This window comes from Microcebus murinus, chromosome 6 (genome assembly GCF_040939455.1).
Source record: "Microcebus murinus isolate Inina chromosome 6, M.murinus_Inina_mat1.0, whole genome shotgun sequence".
Classification (NCBI taxonomy): domain Eukaryota; kingdom Metazoa; phylum Chordata; class Mammalia; order Primates; family Cheirogaleidae; genus Microcebus; species Microcebus murinus.
Window position 1 is genome coordinate 101,371,913 of NC_134109.1, and position 12,491 is coordinate 101,384,403.

Genomic DNA, 12,491 nt, shown 5'->3' on the forward strand with positions numbered 1-12,491 from the left:
GTTTCCCACCAGGCAGCTTGGCGCGGGCTGACTGGCCAGGGCTGCTTCTGGGGGCATCTCTTGTAGGGCTGCACAGCCAGAGCTCTGAGTGGCACTTTCCTTTGCTTTGTGTTTAGCTCTGGAGTCTTGGGAAGCCTGCTCACCCCTCCCCCAGCCAGGAATCCCAACGACACCCTGGGCGCTGCCAGCATCACTTCTGGGGGAGGGGAGGGTATAAGGAGGGTCCGAAGTACAATGGCAGCTGGACATTTTTTAAAGGACGATAGAAATTGACTCATAGGAGGGACAGATAATAGAGTTATTGTATATCAACTTTAGCATGTTACATGATTAATTTACTCAAGTAATTAAAAAATAAGACAAGGGCTCTGACTGCAGTTGGGAAGGAGGGCTGAAGACTGAGCTGAACATGACACCACAGAATGACCCCCTGAGCCCCAGGGAGCACCCTGACTGACTTTTGGGCTTAGGGACAAATTTGGGGGGCTCAGAATTTTCCTCAGGCCCTGAAGTATCCTTTTCAGACAGAACATTGGGTTGTACTGTGAAAATCACCATCAAAGACAAGTGATGAAACTTTTCTTAGAAATTCCTCAAGGCGAGCCTGAGCAGAGGCTCTCGCTGTGAGAGAGGCCACCCCCAAGCGTCAGCTCCAGAACAGTACCTCTGGGGTCCCCGGAATGGAATCTGCAGCACCTGGAAGCCTCTGGGTGACAAGTGCTGGGTGTGCACCTGCCCTGGGCCCAGTGAAGAAAGCTGTGCCTCTGGGTCAGGATTGGCCACTCCCAGGGGAATCATGGACTCCAGTAAAGCCTTGAAGATAAAGACCTTCTCTTGAATGGGACTGCAGGGCCCCCGCCTGGGCCACTTCATGACCAACAGCCGCCGCCACCAGCTGGCCTACTTGCCCTAACAGGATTATGTGATGTCCAGACTGGGCCGAGGTCAGAGGAGATTGATGCTAACAAGATGATCCGGCCACACTGGGAGGGGACAGGCCATGTGAGGAAACAAGCACTCCAGAGCCAGCGACTGCCATCCAGGGAAGACAAGCGTGCGTGGTACACTGTCTCTGGGTGAGGTGGGGCGTGGAATGGCTCTCATGGTGACGTGCAGAGCGCTCTGGGATGCCATCCTGCACAGAGAGCCCGACCCGGATTCTACACCCCGAGGCTCCATCCAGGAGGGGCTGGGACCCCACTGGGCTGCCACGAGGGCCTTTGTTCCCAAGGCTTTCCAGATAAATATTTGTGTTTCCATACGCTGTTTCCAGATGGCCATCCAGATGTTTCCACCCTTCGCAGGTCTTCCAACTCTTTCCACAGAGCCGACTGGTGGAAGAGACGTTTCCTGTGGTGTGACCTCTCGCCTTTCCTGAGAAGGGCTCTTCCTCTGCAGGGTGCCACGCCTCTTCTGGTGGCTTCACCGGGACATGTGTGAAGGGGTTGGGGGAGACCTTGCAGCTGACCTGCCTTCCTCAGTGACGTGGGAAATGAGAGGCTAGTGTGTGTGACAAGGGATGAGAAGGAAAGCAGGAAACTTGGTTTTTCTCGCCAGCCCCTCCAGCCCAGAGTCAGCAGGTGTTCTCAGCGCCGGAATGCAAGCCAAGGCAGCTGTCCTTTGGTGATAGCCACACGCTGCTCCACAGAAGACCGCGGTGCCTGGTTAGTGCAGAGGGGGTGCTGGGGTTGTCTGGACGAAGGGGGCAGTGGCGTCTGGCCTCCTGACATTTCAGTTCTGATGAGGACCTGCCGGGCAGGCCACCAGGACGCTTCGAGGGAACACACGTCACAGTGGTGGCTCTGCACAGGGAGCCTATTGCCAGAGCCACCTGCAGCTGAAGCAACTCTGAGAGTGGAGGAGACAGGTTGAGAGGAGGAAATTCCAGACCCTTTTATCTGTTTCCTGCCCATCCTCGACCCAAGAGGGGCCTCCACCTTTTCAGTTTCCTCTCGGTCTGTCTGTATTATGGACTAGAAGATCTCCAGGGTTCCTTCTAACTCAAACCCTCTGGGACGCTGGGCCTCATTCTTGCGGGGTGGCTTCCAACGTAGGACAGCTGCTCTCGACTACTCTTGGCAACTCGTCGTCATCATTGTCATCGTTGTTATAGCTAAAACTAATCTAGTGCCAGGCACTGTTTTAAGTACATTCATGTATAAATTCATTTACTCTGTCAACAACCCTGGAAGATTTTACAGATGAAGAATCTGAGGTACAGAGAGGCTAAGGACTCACCCAGTTAGGTCCACAGCTATAGTGCAAGCGGCGGCACTGGGATTCAAACCCAGGTTATCAGGCTCCAGAATCCAAGCTAACATGGCAATCTGGGTGAAGCTAGCACTTTGCAGTAGTCAAAGCATTTTTATTTATTTTGTTTCATGGACCCTCACAACAGTACTCTGAGTATATTATGGTGTTGCCATTTTAGAGAGAAGATGTTGAGGCTTAGAGAGGGCACATAGGCTTCCCAAAGTCACCCAGTGCTCATGGGGCACAGCCAGCCTGGGATCTGTTATACTCCCATGGTACCACTCTATCATTCGTGCCATTGTCCTCACCCTCCCAGGATACACAACTGTGAGGAAGACCCTCATGAGTCCCTGCATCCTCTGTCCCTCCTCCCTCTTCCATCTTGAAATTACACACGTAGAACACTTTGCATGTTGCCTGGCTAATATTCACACATAGTCACATGGGAAGAGAGTGCCTCCCCATTTTTCTTGCCTGGAAATCAGGGCAGCACCATTCTGTACATGCTGTTCTGTGGGCCTCCAGCAAAGCATGTGCCCAAGGATCTGGAAGGAGGCCCTTCTTGGACCATGACTGTGTATGGTCATAAAGAATGTGGCCACCGGGCCTGGTGGCTTACATATGCAATCCCAGCACTTTGGGAGGGTGAGGTGGGAGAAGCACTTGAGCCCAGGAGTTGGAAGCTGCAGTGAGCTATGATCACATCACTGCACTCCAGCCTGGGTGACAGAGCAAGGCTCTGTCTCTAAAAAAAAAAAAAAGATAAAAATAAAAAAAAATTTTTTTTGAAGAGAGATGTGGCCGAGAGCTCATTGATCAGCTATTTCCCCGTTCCTACTGGAAGGCTGGGAAGGCTGATGAACAAGGCCATCAGTATCCCCCTGGAGCTATAGCAAAGCTTCTAGCAGATTCATAGGAAGTAAATTGCAAAGGACATTACAGGTAATATAGTTCAAGGATAGCAAAAATGTCTCCCTGCAATTATTTCTCCATTCCCTGCCCTTTGCAGACAGCACTGATCAATCATGGTACTTTCCTACCAAGTTCAGTTCAGAATCCTTCTCAATTCAGCACTTAAGCAACCATCTCTTGAGCTCCTAAAAGACATAAATCCTGTTTGTTGCTCCTGAGTCCAACCATGCCGTTTTACCAGAGAGGAAATGGGCTTTGAGAGGGGAAATGACTTGCCCTAGGCCACAGCCAGTTAGTGGTAATGTAGAGAACTTAAGACAAAAGTTAGGGCATTGGGTACCATGAACAGGTCTAGGAGGATCAGAATCCAGACACTGCACCCCTCCAGGCTAGCCTTTTCCCACCCGCTTCGGCTGCTCTGGCTGCTCAGCCGACATCTTAACTGCAAGGGCATGGCAGGGATGAAGTTGCGGTTCCCGATAAGATGTGTATCATTTTTCATTTGCAGCCCGACCCTCCAAGGACAAGGAGGAGGAGAGCTTGAATCAGGAAACCAGAGCCCAACCCCAGCCCAAAGCAGAAAGCAAAGCAGAAGGTGAGAGGGTGGCCAGACCAGTGGGTTTCTCCTGCCACTTCCCTCCCTGCTGGCAGGGGTGAGCCTGGCCTGGAGCAGCAGCCAGCGCAGGCTGCGGGCTGAGGCGCACTCCTTGGCCTCTCTGAGCCAGCCGGTTAGAGTGATGATCTGCTGCCGCCCACTCGCCACTTTACACCGACTCCTCCTGCCAGTGTGCTCTTTTGACATGGCTGCTGGCCTGAGAGTGTCGCTATGCAGCTTCCTCTCCGCTTTCCCCACATGAGGTAGGCAAAGGAGGCCAGGCGGTTGTTGGATGATCACTTCATGTTTTGCTAAATCTCATCCCAAATGAGACTCTATTGGACTCTGTTTCTTTTCCTGTCACTTCTACACAAGAACAGTATTGCCAGTGACTGGTCTTAAACCAGCAATGCCAGCGAGGGAAGGCTGCCAGGGGTCTGGTGTTACAGAAGTCCAGTATCTGTGTGGCATCTAGGATCATGGGAGTGGGACAGCTACTGCCACATGGGCTTTGCACAGCACACCAGGACTCCCTGATCCACCCAGCAACCCCTGGAGCGAGGTAGAGCAGCAGTCATTCTTCCTATTCTACAGACAAGGAAACTGAGGCTCAGAGAGGTCAAGTGACTTGCCCAAAGCCACACAGCCAAGAAGTGAGAGAGCCTTTACCTAAACCTAGCTCTCCAGACTTTCCATGTCTCTCTTCCCCTCAATCCTGTTCTAAGGCTTCATAGCTGCTGCCTCTGAAATAGCAGCGTCCTTTCCAAAGGGTCAGACCCTGAGTGCTGGCAGCTTTGCCCTCTCTCTGCTCCATTTGCCCAAGCTATTCACAGTGTCCTTGGCCACAGCGGCCAGGATGAAAATGCCTGTGAATACAGGGGTGCAAGGCTATCCGGCCACTTTCCAGCTGTCCTCTCATCTGCAGGTATCTTGGTGGACAGAGCAGTTACAATTTGCCTTACATCATCTCACTTTTCCTACCAACAAGAAATTCCCCCCAATAAACCTTCTGGACCCCAAAGTCCAACAGCCCTGTAGCCACTCACACCAGTGTCTGTCAGCTTCCCTCAGAATCCAGTCCACTCCTCTGATCTAACCCATGTTTGTCCTTTAAAGAGGAGCCAACCGAGCTTCCTGCGGTCACGGTCACACCAGCCCCTGCTCCAGACGTCGAGGGAGATCAGGAGGAAGATCAGGCTGGTCAGGTAGGCACCCAGTCTCTGCACAGGTGAAGAGATTTGAGAGGCCCAGGGTGGGACTTGCTGGCCAAAAATACTTGAAATGCAGGTGGGAGGGTTTGCTGGTTAAAGGCATTTCCGGGTCAGGTACCTCAGCCTCGTCTGCAGGGCCTTCCGAGTCCTGATGCTGCTTTGTTTTTACAGCCTCTTCTTCCACCATGTTCCAGCCAAACTGGATTTCTTATCTCCAGGCCTTGGCTCACATGGTTTCCTCTTCCTAGAATGCTTTTGCCCCTCCATCTTCCTCATCTCACCTCTCCAGGCCCAGTGTAAATACCTCCGTTGCCATGTAGCTTCCTTCATCAACCCAAATCTGAATGCCATGGTACCCTGCACCTGTCTTGGTGCTCTTACCACTCTCTTCCCTATATTCTGAGCCTTGGTGTCCCTGCTAGGTGGTGAGGTCCCTGAAGGCAGGATCCCAGTCTGAGTAGCCTCTGTCTCCCCCACAGAGGGAAACAATGCCTGGTGTACAGCTGTGCTCAAGATAGGTTGAGTGACTAACAGGAAGTAAACATTCTGCCTGCCAGTTCTCTCCCTGTTTGTGTTTTCTGTTCCAGACCAGAAGCACTCTATCTCATTCTTAAGCCAGCAACTTTGGGTTCAGTGCCTAAGACATCTTCATGGTATCGTCAGTGTCCTGAGTAGGTCCATCACAGCCAGCTCAAGTAAAAGGGATTAAGCAGATACAGAGGTTTGCCCTGGAATCCCAGGGCAGGTAGTGAAGCTTGGTCTCACAAGGAGCTGGACCTAAGCCCGAGGAGGCATCTGGTGGACTTCTCACTCTGCGTCCTGCTTCCCTTACGTCCTCTTTTCTGCTTGCAGCCTCCGTCACTCAGCCTGTCTTGGCAGCCTGGCTTCATGTGTTTCCTTATTGGCACGTGTAACCCCGAACCCCCACCTCAGTCCTCCAGTCCACAGGGGAACCAACCTGTCACTGTTCCCAGTCTTAGAGAATCTGTTCAACCCAGCTCATGGGTCAGGGACCCAGCTTGCATCCAATCAGCTGTGGCCAGCTGACTTGACTCCAGCATGGAAGAGGGAACCCATTTATCTGGGACTATGAGGGGTGACAGATACAGGCTGGGCATCTGCAGGCTGGGCAGATACTCTGATACCCACCGATTTAAATGACTTGTCATCTTCTCCAGGAAGCATTCTCTATCTGATGGGGGTGGAGGAGGGAGGGCAGGAATTATTTCAGACTAAAATATTCTTATTTTTCATTCCCAGTTCAAAGCATAGGCCTCACCAGATACTATTTGATTTCTTCATCAGGGGTTCTCAACTCTGGCTGCATATTAGGAAAATTTGGGGAAGTTTATAAAAAATGGTCCATCCCTACCCTCTTCCAATTAAGTCAGAATATCTGGGGGTAGGTCTTTGGGCATCAATGGTTTTAAAAGCCTCAAGGTGATTTTAATATGCAACAGAGTTAAGAATCACTGAACATCTTTTTGGGGTGGCCAGTATCATGACATTGGTTACAGATAACATATTTACTCCATAAGCACACACAGCCCAGGTCATTTGCTCAAGGGACTGGACCAGCATGTTGTTACAGGTTAGTTGGGTAACCTATAACAAATAAAAGCCAGAATCAATGGTTTTATTTTTTTAAATTTTATTAAAAAATATTTTGGAGATGGGGTTTCACTATGTTGCCCAGGCTGGAGTGCAGTGGCTATTTACAATAGCACTACAATCTTGAACTCTGGGACTCAAGCAATCCTCCAGCCTCGGTCTCCCAAGTAGCTGAGACTACAGGTGCATATCACTGCGCCCAGTTATCAGTGGTTTTTAGAGTGCATGGAGATAGTCTATGGTTCCCAAACACTGGTCTACAGATGGATGTATTAGGCAGACTTATGAGCATGTTAAAGCACAGATTCCTGGCTTCCAATCTTAGAGATTCTAATTCAGTTGGTCCAGGTGGGGCCAGGAAATCTTGTATTTCTGAGCTCCTCGGGCTACCAGGTTTGGACGCCAGAGATCTCATTCAGCCCTGGCCCTTGTAAAGCAGGTAGCTTGGTGGACTGTCTATATTCAAATTCCACCATCATCACTTACAAACCATGTAGACCATGGGCAAGTTATTTATCTCCTTTTTACTCTATTTCTCTATCTGTAAGGTGGGTATAATTCTATCTCCGTAATGAATTAATTGACTCATGAAACATAGTAAGTGCTAGCTATTATTATTAAACCACTTACCAAGGTGCCTAGCACATAAAACCCTCAATAAATAGGTATTATCATCATTCTATACAAATAAAGCAATAAAACAATTTAGGAATTTTAGTAGACTCAGCAATGTGTTATGACCACCAAAGGATGTCATACCACATTAGGCAACATTAATGGAAGCATGGTATCCTAAGACAAGGGAGGTGGTAGTTCAGTTCCACTCAGCACAGTGTTCTATGTTCAGTTTTGGATGCCCTCATTGTGGGATATAAGCTAACTAGAATGAGTTCACCAAGACAGGGAGGACACTAGGCTATACCACGGGGAAATGACATAAGGACCTGGGAATCTTTAACCCAGGATCGAGAGCTGTCCCATGGAAGAATGATTGGACTTTTTCTGTATGGTACCAAAGAGTAAACCTGTATACATGTGTGTGTGTGTGTGTAGACCTTTGATATAGATATGGACTTCAATCAGAGGTGTCAAAGATGAGAGAAGCTGCTTTTGGTGGTGAGCTCTCCATCCCTGGAAATGATCAAATAAAAGCTGGACAACCATTGCGTAGGAATGTTGTTAACAGGAATTTTGGCGAATGATTACACTAGTTTCCCCTCATACTTGTTTTTGGATACATTCTGAGAACACCAACAACAACAACAAAAAAATGGAGAAACTGGGAAGGAAAACAAGCAGAGCAGTTACCACAGATTAATCTGTTGGCTTTGGATTGATTGCAGGGAGATGTGGCTGAAACTGAGAACACAGGTGAAATGACAGGTGAAGAAGGTGAAACTCCTGGTGAAGGTGAAATTGGAGAGAAAGGAGGAGGTGAAACTCAACTAGGTGACAGTGAAATTAAAACAGAAGGGAACGGAGATAAACATGAAGGTGAAATAGAAACAGAAGGAAAAGGAGTCAATGAAAGTGAAGGTGAAACTGAAGCAAAAGGAAAAGAAGATGAACTTGAAGGGGAAACTGAAGCAGACGGAGGAGGAGATGAATGTGAAGTTGAAATCAAAGCAGAAGAAGAAGGAAAAGGAGACAATGAAAGTGAAGGTGAAATTGAAGCAGAAACAGAAGGAAAAGGAGACAATGAAAGTGAAGGCGAAATTGAAGCAGAAGAAGAAAGAAAAGGAGACAATGAAAGTGAAGGTGACATTGAAGCAGAAACAGAAGGAAAAGGAGACAATGAAAGTGAAGGTGACATTGAAGCAGAAGAAGAAGGAAAAGGAGACAATGAAAGTGAAGGTGACATTGAAGCAGAAGAAGAAGGAAAAGGAGACAATGAAAGTGAAGGTGACATTGAGGCTGAAGCAGAAGGAAAAGGAGACAATGAAAGTGAAGGTGACATTGAAGCAGAAGAAGAAAGAAAAGGAGACAATGAAAGTGAAGGTGACATTGAGGCTGAAGCAGAAGGAAAAGGAGACAATGAAAGTGAAGGTGACACTGAAGCAAAAGGAAAAGGAGAAGATGAACATGAAGGTGAAATCCAAGCAGAAGATGGTGAAATGAAAGGGGATGAAGGTGAAACTGAAGGCCAGAAACTCAGTGCTGAAAATCAAGATGAAGCAAAAAATGATGAGAAAGATGGAGGTGGTGAAGGGGGAAGTGATGGGGGTGATAGTGAAGAGGAGGAGGAGGAGGAAGAAGATGAAGAGGAGGAAGAGGAGGAGGAGGAGGAAGAGGAGGAGGAGGGGGAACATGAGGAGCCTCTGTCCCTGGACTGGCCTGACACCAGGCAGAAGCAGGCCATTTACCTCTTCCTCCTGCCCATCGTGTTCCCACTGTGGCTGACAGTGCCCGACGTCCGGAGGCAGGTGAGTGTGCCCAGCTGGACCTCAGGTTGTCTATTCCCGGGGAGGCTGTGGGGTCTCTAGGCACCCAGGCTGACACTCAAGAGAAGGGAGAGGGCAGGGAAAACCAGCTGGGCAGGGCTCCACCACTGAGAAGATCTGGGAAGGGGCTGTACTTTGGAGGGGACCATGTGCCTAGGGGAAATACCACTGGGACTAGGAGGCTAAAGATGTCAAATGTGCCTTAGTTCCACCACTAAAAGCAGCATAAACTAGTCCCTCCTTGACTCCTCAGTTTCTTAATTTGGGAATGATGCCACTATATCTCTTCATATTTCACTGAAATATTGTCAAAACCCAGGGAGATGACTGTTATTTCTACCCAACATTCCTATTTGCAGGGAAAGGTCTGACTAATGTACTCCATCCAAAGGTAGTCTATATTCTGTCTCTGGGTCCAGAAAGGAGAGGGACAGGGGAAGTTTCTAAAACCAAACCAAAGTCCTAGATTGGTCTGGATCTAGGGCAAGCAAACAGTTCTCTTCTATTGGGTGACTGCTGAACACCTACTGGCTGGACTCCCTGTAGGTGTCCCCTTTGCCCCGTCCTTTTCCATCCATCTCAAGGTGCTTACTGGAGAGACGGCCTCAGATATCTCCAAGTGCTCTCCACCACTCTTCCATCAGACCTTATTACTGATTCTGGGGCTCCCTCAGAAGGACAAAAGACTGTTAGAGCCTCTGTAACTTATTTCTCTTCCTTTCTTCAAACTTTCAAACAGGAGTCTAAGAAGTTTTTTGTTATCACCTTCCTGGGATCCATCATATGGATAGCCATGTTCTCATACCTCATGGTGTGGTGGGCTCACCAGGTGAGTGAACAGCAGGAACTAAATCCCTTGCCAGCAGGTCCCAAGGACACTTTTTCCCTTTGGGATGAATCTTCAGTACCCAGAGAATATCGAGGATCAAGTACATTTGTGTAGTTTCTTTTTTTTTTTTTTAAATTTTTTCTTTTTCTTACTTTTTTTCCTCTCTTTTATAAAGAATTTTTATTTTTTCTTTGCATACTATTTCTGGACTGAATGTAGTTTCTGTATTGTTTATAAAGGCTTAAAAGTAGACCTTTAATTCCAGTGAGTATAGTGCTTTTCAAGTGTGACTTTTCTGTCTCATACTGTGGCATGACATAGAAGGCCCTTGACATCCTGATTCCAGCTGACCATGTCTTCTTAGCCTTATTCTCTGCTTCCTCCACCACGCACACCACCCCTCTCACCTGGAGAAACTGTACACACTCTGAGAGCCAGCTCAGCTTTGCCTGCTCTCTGGCATTTAATCAGTCTTTTCTGTTCTGCCTAGAATATTACACTTAGAACAGAGCTATAATGTTTACAAGCTTTCCTCTCTCACTAGGCTGAGAACAGGATCTGTGTTGTATGCTGCCTTTACCTTAGTTCCTGGCACACAGCAAGTATTCACATTTCTGGAAATGGAAATATTGACACGAACAGATCTTTGGAAGGGCAGTTTTTGTTGGGAGGGGTAGAGGTGTTATAGTTGGAATGACTGTGAGAGGTATAGCTAGTTATCTAGACTAGCTTTGGGTCCAATTAAGAAAAGAAAAGCAACTTGGTCCCTGCAGCCAGGAGCAGGGGCCTTGCTCTTTCTCTTTGTGGCCACCTCCTCAGCTGTCAGTTCCACCATCACCTTCCCTCACTCAGGCTGAGGAAGTGTGTTGAGCTCCTTGGAAGGTGTTCTATTTGCAGGAAGTAGTATGTTGGTGCTTTGAAGAGCCTCAGGTATTTTTACTTGCTGTTGCCCTGGTTTCTCATTACTGTTGCTGTTTACCAGGTTGGTGAAACAATAGGGATTTCTGAAGAGATTATGGGTTTGACAATCCTAGCAGCAGGCACATCAATTCCTGACCTCATCACCAGTGTGATTGTCGCTCGGAAAGGCCTGGGAGACATGGCTGTGTCAAGCTCTGTGGGCAGTAACATATTTGATATCACTGTGGGGTGAGTAAGCAATGTTACTTTCCAAGGCATATTAAGTATGACTGGAAAACACTGCATTGGCTCTGCTTGCTGGCTTCTTGCTTTATTCATTACACATGGGATAAAAGGGCATTTATATTGTTAGTTTCCATAAGGCAACAAAGTATCCTCCCTTCATTCCTCACAGCCAGAGGGATAAAAGAACTAAAATGCTGCCTGCAATGTGACTGGAACTTAGATAGATTGAAAACTGAAGTTCATTACATTCTATTACCAAATACACTCAAATGCTTTGCTCATTGAGTTTCAAGGCGGTAGAGGTAGGGGTGGAAGGAACAATGACTCAATTTCATTTCTTGATACTCCCAATCCTTGGTATGTGGAGTGGAGCCTGCTAGCTCAGAGGCTCTAAAACATTTTGCATAAACAAGCAAATGCCTCATCCTCCTGTACCCCATCCTCCCAAACTTGTCAGAGCAGAGCACTGGGCTATTTTCATTTCCCTAATCATATCTTGGATTTGGGTGGTGCATTTATTTCCTTAAATTTGAACTTGAATATATGGCTGGGGAGGGTAGTGAGGGTGGGAGTAAAAAGGCATAGGAAATCCCTGAGTGCTAAAGAATTTAAAGAAATCTTATCCTGTGGTAGGCCTTATCATCAAAATTTAGAGATTTAAGAGTATATACATCAACTGATTTGGGTTAGTCATATAGAAGTCATGAAATATGTAATATGTAGAAAATAAAAAAGCTCAGACTCAGAACATTTCAATTTTAATCTAAGCTCTTCCAGTTATTAGCTTTGAGTTCCTGGGCAAGTAATTTAATTTCCTTGAAGCCTAGTTTCCTCACCTGTGAAATGGCCTACTAATTTCTCCTCTACTCCAGAGGTTTTTATTTTTCTTCATAGAAAAATAAGTGCTTTGTAAACTTTCAAATACTATTTAACTGTATGGATTATAAAAATTAAGAATGTTCATATTGTTTCTTCAATCTTGCAGCTTGCCTGTTCCTTGGTTGCTTTTCTCTCTTATCAATGGATTACAGCCTGTTCCAGTCAGCAGCAATGGCTTGTTTTGTGCTATTGTTTTGCTTTTTCTCATGCTCCTGTTTGTGATCTCTTCAATTGCATCATGTAAATGGAGAATGAACAAGATCCTGGGCTTCACAATGTTCCTCCTTTACTTTATATTCCTGATAATCAGTGTGATGTTAGAAGATCGAATCATATCCTGTCCTGTATCTGTCTGAGTCAGTCACTGTTGCTCATAATGGATACAGAAGACCATGCCAGAAGTTATTGTATCTTTTGTTACATTAATGAAAGAACAAACATGATTCAGAAAGTGGACTGAGTGGCTCAGAACCTCTATTGTGAATGTGATCCAGGACTAAGCTTTATCTTTGGAAACATCTGCAGCTCACTGTGGATGAAGAATTTCACCCCTGTAAGGGTGGGGCTCTGAGCCCTGACTCATGTCAACATCTGTCACATGGAGGCAGCACAAC

The 12,491-nt window shown here is 47.2% G+C and overlaps 1 protein-coding gene across 1 annotated transcript in view; it reads left to right on the plus strand.

Moving 5' to 3' along the window:
• The window catches only part of SLC24A1 (solute carrier family 24 member 1), a 28,765-nt gene extending 16,517 nt beyond the window's left edge, over positions 1-12,248 (plus strand). The window contains exons 5-11 of the mRNA XM_076004498.1: positions 3,674-3,760; positions 4,877-4,965; positions 7,926-8,238; positions 8,659-9,005; positions 9,763-9,852; positions 10,835-11,001; positions 11,984-12,248. Of these exons, the coding sequence (XP_075860613.1) occupies positions 3,674-3,760; positions 4,877-4,965; positions 7,926-8,238; positions 8,659-9,005; positions 9,763-9,852; positions 10,835-11,001; positions 11,984-12,233 (1,343 nt within the window). The 3' untranslated portion in view covers positions 12,234-12,248. The remainder of the gene's footprint in view (positions 1-3,673; positions 3,761-4,876; positions 4,966-7,925; positions 8,239-8,658; positions 9,006-9,762; positions 9,853-10,834; positions 11,002-11,983) is intronic.
• The last annotated feature ends 243 nt before the right edge of the window (positions 12,249-12,491 follow it).